At 57.7% G+C, this 13,999-nt stretch overlaps 1 protein-coding gene across 1 annotated transcript in view; it reads right to left on the bottom strand.

Annotated features, from left to right (window-relative positions):
* Positions 1 to 13,999, bottom strand: part of ATP2B2 (ATPase plasma membrane Ca2+ transporting 2) — a 171,119-nt gene that overhangs the window by 18,789 nt on the left and 138,331 nt on the right. The window contains exons 15-18 of the mRNA XM_058565539.1: positions 5,851 to 6,030; positions 5,568 to 5,655; positions 1,797 to 1,903; positions 1,094 to 1,285 (exon numbers count right to left, since the gene is read on the bottom strand). Of these exons, the coding sequence (XP_058421522.1) occupies positions 1,094 to 1,285; positions 1,797 to 1,903; positions 5,568 to 5,655; positions 5,851 to 6,030 (567 nt within the window). The remainder of the gene's footprint in view (positions 1 to 1,093; positions 1,286 to 1,796; positions 1,904 to 5,567; positions 5,656 to 5,850; positions 6,031 to 13,999) is intronic.

Here is a 13,999-nt window from a genome sequence, read left to right as displayed (position 1 = left end):
TGTGAGAGGGAGTATCATGGGAGTGTCCCCAAGCCACCACTAGAGGGAGCGTCTCACCCACAGACCAGGAGAGAAGGTCCTTGTGAGCAAAAGGTCCCCCCCTCCCCCAGCCACCCCCGAGGGCTCTCTCTCTCAGGCCTGGGGTACTGGGTGCTGCCACGTACATCCCCAAGGGCTCAGCACGCAACAGAGGGGGCAGCATTCCCAGGGCCACACAGCTGCTGGGGCAGTGCTGGCCTCCAGGCCTCTGGGGCTCCTGTGGGCAGCAGCTTGTCTTCCCACATGGCTGCTGGGAGGAGCCAGGCGTCGGAATACCCACTCTGTCCTCCCCAGGCCAGGCTGGTCAGCCCCTGGGGGAGGCAGGAGACTGTGGGAGCAATGGCAGATGAAGGCTGCTCCATCCGCTGAGCCTCAGTTGCTGCCTCTGTAAAATGTGGATCATCACCCTTCCTGCCTCACAGGGCAGGTTGAGGAGGCAGTGAGGCTGCAGGTGTCAGGGCCTGCCGGGCGGCTCCGCAGGGCTCGGCATGGGGCTGCTCAAGACCCAGACATGGTGACTGGACAGATTCCTGCCTCTCCCAATATCACCGAGTCCCTGCCTCCCTCCTGTTGCCCCCACCCGGCCTCAGGAACCCAGGCAAACAGGCCTCTCCCAACACAACTCCACGCCAGAACTGAGGCCCTCGGGCCCCGCTGGCTCCTTTCCCCGCCGCCAGCCACCTGATGCCCCTCGGGCCCTGCCCTGCCCCTGCCTCCCTCTGGCCCTTTGTGGCCAGGCGCCCTGCCTTCCCTCAAGGATCGCCTCTCCTGCCTCCTGGAGCAAGGGCCAGGCCTGTGCGCAGGTCAGGCAGACATGGAGGTGAGGCCTGACCTCTCCCACTTGCCGGGGGGCTTGGGCAAACCCCACCGCCTCTGAGCCTCACTGCCTCCACTCCACAGGCTGGCGCCTCCCTGAGTCTGAGAGGCACTTCCCGGCCCTCGGCAGGCCCTCTGTCGGTGGGTGCAACAACCTGAATGCCCCATGTGGGTGTCCGCCCTCCCCCAGGCTTGCCCTGGGGGCACGCCCCGCTCTGCCCACCCCCGGAGGACCCACCTGCGTGATGCAGGCACCCGTGAAGGCCACGATCACAGCCACCACGTTGACCGTCAGCTGGAACTGCAGGAACTTGGAGATGCTGTCATAGACGTTGCGGCCCCACATCACCGCCTTGACGATGCTGCTGAAGTTGTCATCCGTCAGGATGATGTCCGAGGCCTCCTTGGCCACGTCTGTGCCCGCGATGCCCTGTGGGGACGGGGACAGGAGCCTGGGTGGGGTGACCAGGGAGGCGAGCAGCTCTAGCAACACTGTCCTCACCCCCACACGTCCTCAGGCCTACACAACCCCCCACATACACACCCAACTGCCCGCACAGCCAGACCACACGGGACATGCACATGTGCGCACACACGCACAAACACACAGGCGCACACACACATGCACACACACGCCCCTACTCCTCACAGGCCCAGCCCCCTGAGGCCAACCCTCTGCCTTCAGGAAGCCTCTCTTTGCCTCCCGCCCCCTGGCCTGGACCCATCATTTCAGGGAGCCTCCCTTTACCCTTCCAGGAAGACCCTGGGGGCCAGGCTGAGCCTCGAGAGCATTGGGCACAGAAGGTGGACTGTAGGTGGGCTGAGTGTGAACTGGGGGTCCTGCACTGCCAGCTCAAGGCTGTGTAGCCCACGTCCTCCTAACCCCCTGCCTATGAGCTCCTGCCAGATGCCGCCCTGGGTCCCCTGTGAGCCGCTCCTACCATGGCGAAGCCCACGTCGGCCTTCTTGAGTGCAGGCCCGTCGTTGGTGCCGTCCCCCGTCACGGCCACCACCTGCCGCTGCTCGGTGTGCGTGCTGTCGATGATGCCTGTGGGGCGGGGCAAGACGGTGCTCAGGGCCCGGGGACCCTCGGTGGGGTGGGGGCAGCCTGGGCCAGCCCTGATCCTCAGGAGGACCCCAGGCTGGGCACAGCCTCCTCCCTGGCCCCTGCCCCGCCACCCCTTCCATCGTGGTCCTTCCCGGCTCCAGGCTCCCCCAGAGCTCCCAGCACCTGCAGGGGACATGGGGGACCTCAGCCCAGTGCTGACTTTCAGCCCCCTGTGGTCTGGGCCTGCCCGCCTCTCCTGCACCTTCTTTGCTCTCTGCAGCCTGTGGCCACACCAGCGGCCCCCGTGGCCAGAATCACCTCTCCTTTCCTGTACTCCAGGGGCCCCTCTGTTCTCCAGGGGCCCACCATTGGCTCCCCGACACCTTCTCCCTGGGAGGTCCAGTCACATCTGAGGAGGCCTGGGCTGTGCCATTTACCAATGACCCCTGACCACCGTTCTGGGTTTGACCTCTCTCCAGACACTTATGCTCAATAAAATCTTCAACGAATAACAGAACGAACAGATGACATGTGGCCCTCGTCACTGAGCTGGGGCCAGTGGAAAAGGGTGGGTGAAAAATGTCATTATTGGGTATGTGTGCGTTTCTGGGGCCCCGAGCAGAGACGTCCACAGGCAGGACAGAAATTTGAGTGTCAACATTGACATGCCCCTCTCTCATTCCGCACATCAAATCCATCAACAAGGCCTGCAAGTCCTAGTTCCGAAATCCCCTGGGAATCTTTCCACTTCTCTCTCTCCCTACTCCCTCTGCCACCAGCATCTCCATGCTCCCCTCTCACTAACCCCAGGCTCCCCTCCAGTCTGCACTGCGGCCCCAGGATCTCTCTCTAACCCCCGAGTCTGAGCCTGTTCCCCTGCTGAGAGACTCAGGATGACACGCACGTTCTCAGCTCCACTCATGACGTCTGAGGTCCTCCGTGGTCAGGACTCAGCATCCTCTAATCTTCTCTTCTCTCGCCCCATGGCCACTCCCAATCTGTGCTCCAGCTACAGAAACGGCCCTCGGTCCTGCAAAGCCAGCTCCCGCTTGCCCCTGTCTTTGCACAGGCTGTTCCCTCGGCCAGCCATCCTTGTCACCCACCTGTAGTCTGATGCCACTTTCCTTGGGAAGCCTTTGTGACACCCTGAGGACACCCACCCGCCCTAATCAGATCACTGTAGCTCCCATACATTTGTCTCCCTGTCCTGTGCCTGGCAAACAGCAGCAGCCTGTGGAATGAGGGTCCCTTGACTTGGGGCACTGCACCCCCTAACCCCCCCACCCCCAGCTCTTTGCAACTGTCAAAGTTCCACCCTCTCCCAGGCCCAGCTCCAAGGCATGGGCTCCGGGAGTCGTCCTGGCTGCTCTCCCAGCCGTTCCACTGCCCAGGACTATCTAATCTCTGTCCACTTGGCATTCGAGGCCTTTGTTCCCGCTGGTTCCCTTGGCCGGCCTGGACACTCCTCCAATGCAGGGAGGGGCCCGTTTTTTCTCTGTGGCTCCCCAGGCTGGCACTGGCCTTTTCACAGCCCTCCACTGCTCCCAATGGAGAGAGGAGCTGGGGGAACATCTTCCCCAGACTCTTCTCCTCCACCTCCTGGCCCTGCCACGCCACTGACACAGCCCCGCCATGAACGGTCATGTCCTGTGGCCACCTCCTGTGGTCACAACCCTGTCCTGTCTCTCCGGACCTCTTAGCAGCTGGTCACGCTGTGGGCCACCCCTGCCTCCTCAGCAGGCTTCCTTCCTTGTCTTCCTGGACCCCACTGCTCCTGGTGACCCTCTGACCCTCTGCAGACAGATCTCAGCCTCTGCCCAGCACTCAGGAGGGAGATCCCGGGGTTCAGCCAGCTCCTCTGCTCTCCCTACTTGGCATACCCCACCTATGTCTTCATCCCCGGCCAGCTCTCTCTCCTGAGCTCTGGCTCCATGGATGTCCAGCTGTCTTCCGGACGTCTCCACTTGCATGGAGAGGGCCTCCAGCTCAGCCAGTCCTAAACTGAGGGGGTCAGTGTGCCTCACATGTAGCCCTTCTCTTGCGACCCCTAACACCCAGCTGCCCACTCAAAAGCCAGGCAGCATGCTGGCACACAGCAGGCTCTCAAACAGGCGTAGACCAAGGCCTCCTGGGCCCTCTGCTCCCTCACCCCTCCACCGCACCCAAAGCATCGCTGGCCAGGCCCTCCCGCTGCCAAATTCTTCTCAGACCTGCCACCTTCCAGCCCACTGCACTGTCACCACCCTGGTCCCGGCGTCACCTCCCTCAGCCGGACAATCCCGGTAGTCCCTCTGCTTCCAGGCACCCTCGACACAGCAGGGAGGGAGCTTTCTACAACCAGGCTCCCCACCCGGGCTGAGACTGCAGGTGACACGCCTGACGTTCAAGGCCCTGCATGATCTGATGCTGCACCTCCCTCTCTGGTCTCCTTCTGCAGTCTCCCTCCCTCGCTCAAGGTCCCAGCCCAGCCAACTGAACTTCTTTCCACTCCTTGAAGATGCCAGGAAATCCTTGCCTCTGGGCTCTCACAGTGCAGCTCCCCGCCCTACCTGAAACACAGGACCTTTCTCCTGGACCCCCATCCCACCTTCAATGGCCCGTGATCTGACGCCCCTCCTCAGCTCGAGTTAGAGGCCAGCAGAGGGCCCAGGATCACCCTTCTCTTCCACCAGTGCAGCCTTCAGCTGTGTGTAGGGAAACCACCTATTTAACGTCTGCTGGATGGAACCTGGACCATGAATTCCAAGAGGGAAGAACCACGTCTGCCAAGAGCCAGGTCTGGCACATAGTGGATTCTCAAAAAACACTTATCAAGAGAATGAGTGAATGAATGAGAAATGGGGATGGGTTGGGGGCCCACTGCTTGGGTATCTGCGGTTCTGGGGTTCTGTGTTTCTGTTCCCAGGCCAGATCTGCCTCCATCAATGTCCTTGGGGAGCACTTTGGGAGAGGAATCCAAGATGCCCTCGTGATGACCTCGGCCAGAAACCTTGCCTGCTGTGTGACTCTGAAAGAGCCCAGCATCTGGCCACTTGGATGGGCTCAGCAAGGGGTGTGCCCTCTCTCTGGAGGGAGACAGGGAAGGAGAAGGATGCTGCCTTTGGGCTTCATCTCTCAGGCTGCTATTCCCAGGAGAGCCCACTCCCATGGTCCCGGTGACAGATATTTGTTAGAGGCCTCAGAGACCAGGTAGGCCAAGGGTCTCAAACTCACAAGCTCTGGGGCCAGACGGAGAACATAAATAAATGAAGTGGGCTGAGGGTCAGACAACAAGGAATGGTGAAGACGGTGTCAAATGTGAGAGAGCAGGGTCTGCGTCACGTCATTCAAATTCAACATAAAAAAGGTGTTGTCACACCCAAATAAAATGCGCCCTGGGCCCCACTCAGCCCTCTGGCCGTGAGTTTTGGACCTAGACCAGCAGGCCCATCGCTTCCTACAGGAGCAGGAGCCCAGAGAAGATTCACCACCTCCTCCCCCCACTGTGGCCCCGAGGAGGCGTCCCAGGCCTGCAAAGGGGATGAGACCAGGGGGTACCCAGGATAGGAGAGCCCCAGGCAATAGCCTCTTCCATTCTGGAAAGAAGGTGCAGGTGCCAGGAGAGGAGAGCTGCAGAGGCCTGGTGCCTGGGCCGCAGAGTGGCCCACGCCCACCTGAGCCTTACCTTTGACCAGGGTGTGCTTGTCCGTGGGGGAGGAGCGGGCTAGCACCCGCAGCTTTGGCCAGATCTTGTCGATTCGCTCCTGCTCAATCTGGAGAGGGATGGGGAGGGCAGGTTGGTGGGGTCATGGAGAGAAACTGAGGCCCAGAGAAGGGAGAGGACTCACCCAGAGTCACTGGGCTGTCAGTGGCATGCTGGATGGCTTCTGTACAATCATGCAGCGCCCGTGCCTCCCAGTCCCCCGTCAGGCTCATCCCTCTGAGGACCCTTTGCATTGGCCACATACCTCCCCCTTCTCGTTGCGGATCCTCCGGTTGAACTCTTTGCCCTCAAGGCACAGGAAGTCCTCCCCAGGATGGATGATGCCACACTTGATAGCAATGGCCCGGGCCGTGTTGATATTGTCACCAGTGACCATGCGGACGGTGATGCCTGCCCGCTGGCACTTGCGGATGGCTTCTGGGACCTGGGCGGGAGGGCAGGAGCCATGGGGGCAGGTACCACCTCGGGCAGGTCCTCCCTGCCCTCGTGGATTCCAGAGTGAGCCCTATTCACAGGCAGCCCCACTGTAAGGGGCCTAGACGACCAGGAGATACTGACGGCACATGGACCATCTCCTCCCTTCCTGTGCCCATGGCAGGCATTGTTAATCGATCACAGCACCCTCTGAATAAACGCTGATGTGGTTTAGAATTCTTCTGTGCAGAGTCCCAGGCAGCCACCACCTATCAACGGTAATAGCCCATCCTGAGATGAAACCATCGGCTATCCTGGCCTGGGCAAGGACTTGGAGAAAGACCCCAATAAACACCCCCCAGATCTGGCCCCAGGCAAGAGTAGAGAATGCACTACGACTGCCCAGGATCTTGTCCCTGCTTTATCCACGTACACACTTCCTGCAAACTCAACGATAAATATGTCTGTGTATTTTCAGGGTGTTTTGGGGGGGTTGGGGACATTGCAGTTGGGGGCATTTTATTTACAGAATGTGACATTGGCTTAGAACAAATGCAAACAATTATGCTTCATGTAAAATATGACATTTCCCTGCAAGAGTAAGGACTGCCTCCTGCCTGCTCTGCAATGACAGACTGACATCTGGGCCAGTCAGGCCAGAGTAAACTCAGCCAATCAGAAGCCAGCAAGGCCTGGTGTGTGTGTGTGTGTGTGTGTGTGTGTGTGTGTGTGTGTGTGTGTGTGTGTGCGTGTGTGTGTGTTCATTCCGCAGAGCGTGTTCCGCAGAGCTGTGGGTCTGCCCAGCAATTAGGATGCAAAAACCAGCCTGGAGCTGCTGTGGCCCTTTACACGCAACATGCATCAACTGAACAAGTGATTCTTACCCACAGGCGGTGACGAATGATACAAGAATAAGGCAATATTTGCTGCAAAACGTCTTTGAGTGGGAGAGGACATGTCAGAGGCAAAAAATCCAATTGTGTGAAAAGACAAAAGCATTTCAGAATCTCAGGCCTGGAGGGGCTGGGTCCCGCCCCCCACGCCTCTCGCACATCTTAGCACCTGGAGCTCACTTCCCCCCACCCTCCAAGCCACTGCTGAGAGAGTCTGAAGACTCTCATGGGCTGAACCGTGTTCCCCCCAAAAGATACATTGAAACCTTACCCCCAGCACCTTGGAAGGTGACCTTACTTGGAGACAGGGTCACTACAGAGGTAAGCAAGTTGAGACGGGTCATTAGGGTGGGCCCTTGTCCAGTGTGACTGGTGTCCTCATAAAGAGGGGAAATATGGACACAGACACACACACAGGGAGAGTGCCACGTGAAGAGGAAGGCAGAGATCGGGGTGATGCTGCTACATGACAAGGATCGCTGATGAGCACCAGCAAGCCACCAGGAGCTGGGGAGAGGCCTGGAAAAGATCCGCCCTCACAGCCCGCAGAAGGAACCAACCCTGCCCACACCTTGGTCCTGGACTTCCAGCCTCCAGCCGGTGAGACAATACAATTCTGTTCTTTGAGCCTCCCACTCTGTGGCCCCAGGAAACGAATACAAAGAGTTAGAACGTTGGTCCAAAAGCTGACTGGGGACAACTCCTGCCTGCTGCTCCCCTACCTGCCTACAGGAATTTTTTTCCTTTCTTTCCTGAGGAAGATTTGCCCTGAGCTAACATCTGTTGCCAATCTTCCTCTTTTTTTTGCTTGAGGAAGATTGGCCCTGAGCTAACATCTGTGACCGTCTTCCTCTATTTTGTATGTGGGATGCTGCCACAGCATGGCTGACGAGTGGTGTAGGTCTGAGCCTGGGATCCAAACCCAGGAACCTGGGCCGCAGAAGCAGAGCGCACTGAACTTAACCACTAGGCCATGGGGCTGGCCCCCAAGAATTTTAAGAACAAAGATAGACCTTGAAAATATCTCACCTCTGTCTACCTCCATCCACACCAGCCACTGTTCCTTCAGCCCAAGCACCACCATCTCAAGCTAGGGTCACTGCCCAGCCCCTCCCCAGTCTCCCTGCCTCTGGCCTTGCCCCTCTTCTGTCTGTCCCCTACCCTGAACTAGAATTCAGCCTGTGGTGTCACTCTCCTCAGCAGTTGCACCCTGCCACCTGTAGAGAATGTCCTGACTCCTGAGCACGGCCGTCCTGGGGAGGAGTGAGGAACACCGTGGACAGCAGGGTCCGGGTCAAGCGAGGCGGCCCCTCCTGCTCCTAGAGTTCTCTGAGAGACCCGCTCTGTGGTGGTAGGTAGTGATCTCCCTGTCGTTGAAGGGCTGGGCAGGGCGAGCTGACCATGGGCCTCCTCTAGTGCATTTCCGGGGCCTGGGGAGGAGCCTTCTGGTGCCCACTCAGGGCTCGGGGGCCACGTGAGCAAGGCCTCTGCCTCACGCCACAGTGGCTGCTTACATAAGCAAACAGGACCTCTTTTCACGGAGCCAGGGGGAGTGGGAATGTGGAACGTCCAAGATCCCATTTACATAACTTATCGGTGTCCTCACAATGGCTGCAACCCAGGGTTGCACCCCTTGCTGTCTCCTGGCCCAGAGGACAGGGAAGAGCCACTGTGCCCTCGGAACACAAGCCTTATCTAGCTCCTGCACCAAAAGGAATAATTTAGGTTATGTTTGTTTCAAAGATGCTTGAGGTCTTGGAGTTGGAAAGGACTTTAGGTCACGACTCTGACTCTCTGCTCATTGCCTAGATCTCCTCCCATGCCTTCCAGACAGATGGTCGGCCAGCCTCAGCTTGCACGCCTCTGATGACAGGGTGCTCACTCCCTCTAAGGCTGACTGCTCCACGGTGGAACAAGTCTATCGTATCATTTCGCATAACTGCTCTTTTTTCAGGTAAGAGAGCAGTTACTCTGGGTCAGACCTGTACTCTTGTATGGAGACAGGGTCTTTGCTATAGATCTGTACAAAGGGCTCTGGGAGCACAGGAGGGCACCATTACTTTAGAAGGAAGTGAGTGGGGAGGAGAAATCTGAAAGAGCTTCCTGGAGGAGGGGATGTTTGAGCTGTTTCTGTTCAGCCAACACTAACTGAGGCTGTGGTGCCTGGCACTGTGCCCAAGCTAGGGCTCCATAGGTGACCCCTCCATTGTGGTCCTGGCTGCAGAGAACTGTCCCACGAGGTGCACAGGAGAGAAGGTGCGAAGGCTGCTGCAGACAGAGCGCGGCAGGTGGTCTGGAGGGCCTGAGGCTGAAGGATGAGGTGGGGAACGGGCTGGGGCCCTGAAGCTGGAGAGGGGCCTGAGGTCCGAAGGTGCCAGAACCAGGGACTTGCTCCTTCAGGCCTGGGAGTGATGGCAGGTTCTGAACTGGGAATGAGGTGATGGGTGCCATGTTTTAGGAAGATTTCCGCTTTCACGACTGTCTCAGGGAGTTGAAATCTGCCTGCCTGGAGTCCCCACCCTCTGGGCCTCCCCCAAACAAACTGGCTCGGGAGGAAAAAGGAGGAGGCTAATTTTTACGGCTCCCACACTTTTCTCTGTGCAGTGGAAGCTTCCCTGCCTCCAGGAGAGAGGGCTCAGGGACCAAGAGGCTGGGCTGGGTTTCGCCCTGGGGTCCCACTTGAGCCTTGGTTTCCTCATCTGTAAAATGGGGATGACAGTCTCCGCCCTTCAGCAAGGCTGGAGAATTCTGTGACAGGGGGGCAAACAGCGCCAAGCACAGGGCCAGCAGATATCGGTGATGAGGGGGCGAGAGAGGCTGGCTAGATGCCTGACCCCAGTCTTCCTTGTTTGTTCTTTCTGCCGGGGGCGGGGGTGGAGGGTTGCAGAGGGAGGGCGTGGATACAGATGCAGTGGGGGTGGGGCGCAGTGGCCACCTGGGGCAGGTGGAGGCGCAGGTGTTGGCGGTGGTGGGAGGGGGGATGCCCCCCATGACTCCTCAGGTACCTTAGGAGCCTGTGACCTGCCTCGAATATGGAGGGAATTCGAGATGGCCCTGGAAACACCCGAGACCCTCGGGCCACCTGGAGATACCCCACTTCCTTTCCGGGCAGTAGCCGCCTCGCTGGACGTCTGTCGTGCGTCAGTCCCGCCTGCCTTATGCTCCCATGCGCTGTGTGTCTACACTTCCCCTTTCATCAGACGTGTCGTCAGGCCGTAGGCTCTGGAGGGTACGGGCTGCCAATCACTCAGAACCCCCGCAGGGGCCTGGCACAGGGTAGCTGCTCTGCAAACGGGGGTCCTTGTGAAACATCTCTGTGCTCAAGTCCCTCCACGCCTGACCCGGGACAGAGGACTTTACGCAGAGCCAGGAGAATGGATGTGGACGGGGACATGCAAGCCCTTCACAATTTAACTCCACACTCCCTTTCTAGCCTTTTCTCTCCTAAATCCAACTGGGTATTCATTCACTAGGCCCCAAACACTTGGCACCCCCTCCCACGTTCTTGTCTCTCTCTGTGCGGCCTCTCTGCCTGGAATGCTCTCTCTCCCTCCATCTCTGTGTGTCAGAACGCTTTCCCATCTCTCCTGGGAAATGCTCTCTACTCGTGAAGCCATCCTGGATTCCTCAACCCAACAGGACGCCTCCCTCGGCTGCCATGCCTACCTCCTCCATTGTTCACTCAGTCACTGATTCGGCAAACAGCTATCGCACCTCTAACTCTTCGGGGCACTGAGGACCCAGAGAAAATTAAGACTCGAGCCCCAGAGGCACTGATCTGGTGAAATACGCTTTCCACATCGATAAACTAGCTGTAAAATTAAAAAATAAAAAATTCCTTCTTTTGCTAAAATTATCCTAGATATTTCTCACCCAGGAAAAACAGCCAGGAAATGGGCGCTTCCTGTTTTCATTAAATAAAGGCTTTTAAACATCTGTTGTTTCTGGCGGCAGCATTTATCTGTGACTCTGAGGGCTCCAAACGCCCCCGGATAACCCGGCAGATCCCTGACTGGCGCTGTCCTGACGGCCTATCCTCGCTGGCTGCAATCCGACTTGGAAAATGTCCCCGCGGTGGTGTCTTACGGTGGGGGTGTGGCGAGGCTGTTCTTATCTGTTCTGTCCTTCGTCTTCTCCAGGGAGGAAGGCAACGTGAGATTCGCCCCCTTGACAGAAGGGGAAACTGAGGGAGGCAGAGTTTGTCTCCCCGAGGCAGCTGCACAACGTATCTGAACAGGCTTATAGGGCCCTAGAGGTAGTCCAGGCTGAGGTTTTCGTCTGCTTGGCCTCACAGTTGCCCAGGAGAACCTGACACCAACAACTCCCTGTAGACATCGACACTCCCCAAAGGTCACCCAAGAAACTAGCGACAGTGGCTGCTCTGAGGTGGGAACTGGGGGACCAGGGGAGGCATGGGGAACACTTCAACCTGTCTTAGCTATTGAACTTTTGAATTTGGCTCCACGTGCATAATCACCGAGCCTAACACAGCTCAGAAACCACACCTGCTGGTTGCTCAGGCCCTGCGTCCACCCCCGCACACTGGGAGACGCTGGATCAACAGGTCAGAGCTTTCATACTCTCAAGGAGGGTCACCAGCGACCTTGCTGTGTCCCCCACTTGTGAATGCCCAACTTTCTCATTGTCCACTTGGGGAAACTGAGGCCCAGGGAAGAGATGCGCCTGAGGTCTTCTGGGAAGGAGTGGCAGGGGCAGGATTAGAACCCACGTCTCTCGACTGCTGTGTCACTCCAGGATGTCACTGCTCTCCAACACAGCTCACAGCTTCTGAATCCACATCCCGGGGTGGGAGGGGGCAAGGCGGGGAGAAGGTCACCAACAGGGATGCGTTGACTGAAGGAAGTGAAGACAGGCTTGAGGGCAAGACTTCCAGTCAGCTGGCTCAGAGTGTCTGAGCTCGGAAGGGACCTGAGGGGCTCCTGGGCCAACCTCCCGTTTTACAGAGGAGGAGACTGAGGCCCAGAGAGAGGAAGTGCTTGTCCGTGGCAGAGCTGGGGCATGGGCCCAGGCCCCCTTTCTCCAGTGTAGGATGACAGGGCTGCCAGCCCTCCCAGAGTCTACACCTGCTGCCAGCTTCTCTGGAGGATCATGTGTCAACAGAAAACTCAAGGACCTTGCTCCGCCCCTCTTGGGCCCTCTCTCTCCTCCCCTCGCCCTCCTGACTTAGAACCACCTGTCCTTTCATTTGGTGGCACCCAGGAGAAGGCCCCGGGGCAGGAAGGCAGAAAGCCTGCTCTAATCCGGATTTGCTCAGCCACTAACTCGAGACTTTGGGAACATCACTGTCCCTGTTTGGGCCTTAGTTTTGTCATCTGTGAATTGGGGGTGTGGGAAGGTGTCTGGACGAGATCAGCAGTTCAAACCTTGAGTTGCGCCCCTTGAGTGGATTGTAAAATCAGCTTACTGGATGGTGACCAGCATTTAGAAAATGAAAGGGAGAAAGAGAAGAGAAGAGAAAATACTCAAGGGCACCACATTACCCTCTGAGACTCCTATTTTGGTTCACTGTGTGTGTTTACGGAGTCATGTCATAAAATACATTTCTTGTTATTGGGGGTCATGGCCAAAAAAAGTGTGTCCCCAATGCTGTTTTCCTCCCCACCTCAGAGGGGTTTCCACTGCAGGGTGATGAGCCAGGGGCTCTGGGGACAAGAAGGACAGGGGAGCCAGGCTGGCCTCATGCATTGTGCATCTCCATCGCCTGTAAGGAGATAACACAGCGCAGCAAAGCCTGGACCCATTAGCAGCTGGTAATGAGCAGACATCCCACAGGGAGGCTGATCAACGGCCCATCTGTCCAGGGAGAGTCTACAGAGAACAGTGGATGGCCTCTGGTAACAAGCAGCAGAGGCGCTAATCGCCTTGCTGTTTTAGGCTCTGGGTAGGAGTGAGGAGGCGTGTGTGTGTGTCTGTGTGTGTGTGTGTGATGAGCACCAGGCATCGTATTAGAAGACTGGGGTTCAAGTCCCATTTGTTCTTATTCATTCATTTCACAAACACTTATTGAGCACATTCCATAGGCCAGGCTCAGTGTTAGGGGCTGTCACGTGTCACTGGATCCAGGGTAATGAATTTACTGGGGAGGGGCATAAAGGAAGGGGACCCACATTTATGGGCCACCTACCTCATGCCAGATACTCTGCCTGTTGCTTGTAAGTGCATGATCTGGCAGGTCACAATATCCCGGTGTGCATGTGCATGTGCGTGTGTGTGTGTGTGCGTGCAGAATACCATTATTATCCCAGTCTACAGATGAGGAAGTGGAGGCTCAGAGAGGTTATGTAACTGGCCCAAAGTACCACAGCAATTAACGCTGGGACTTGGGATTCCAGGTCTGTCTGATGTCTGGGGTCACATTCTTGACTCCTCTCCCTGCTGCCTAAACGTGGACATCCACGTCTGTGACCTTCTAATTTCACTTGGTCTTTGGAAGGCAGACTCTTATAACATCGGGGCCAGGAACTTGAAGAATGTCTTGTCTACCTCCTTTCACTTCAAAGAGGGGGAAATGGAGGCTCCAAGAGGAGCAGAGCATGGCCAGAGACCTCCAGAGAATGATGTCAGGGCAAATGAGGAATGTTCAAGTTGCCCCTGGTGGAGGAAGGTGGCCCCGACGGGCATCGTCACCAAATCCCACAGCCAAGGCCAACTTGGGCCCAGCGAGGGCCTGGCCGGGGAATCAGGCTGGGCCCAGCAGCTGTGTCGGTCCTCGGAGGAAGTAGAGGCTGGCCCGTCCTGTGCTGTGCCTCGTGTCCTGGGCTCTGCCCTCTGGGGCCCCACAGGGTCAGGTGACCCGCTCTGCCTGCCCACAGCAGCGTTTTGGAGATTCCAGGCAGCCCTCTCCTCTTCCACAGCCTCTCTCCAGCCTGCACAGCCTGACTAACCACACACGGCCTGTCCTCCCCGCACTCTGCAAATCCCCAGCACTGAATTCTTGGCCTTCCCCCCAGATGCAGATTCAGCTCAAGAAGACTGGAGACCTATGGTGAGCTGAGCACCCCAATGGGTGCATTTATTACATCCCCTCCCTTGATCCTTACGGGGTGGGGGTGCCGATATACCCCT

This window comes from Diceros bicornis, chromosome 2 (assembly GCF_020826845.1).
Source record: "Diceros bicornis minor isolate mBicDic1 chromosome 2, mDicBic1.mat.cur, whole genome shotgun sequence".
NCBI lineage: Eukaryota > Metazoa > Chordata > Mammalia > Perissodactyla > Rhinocerotidae > Diceros > Diceros bicornis.
This window is presented reverse-complemented; position numbering and strand designations above follow the sequence as displayed.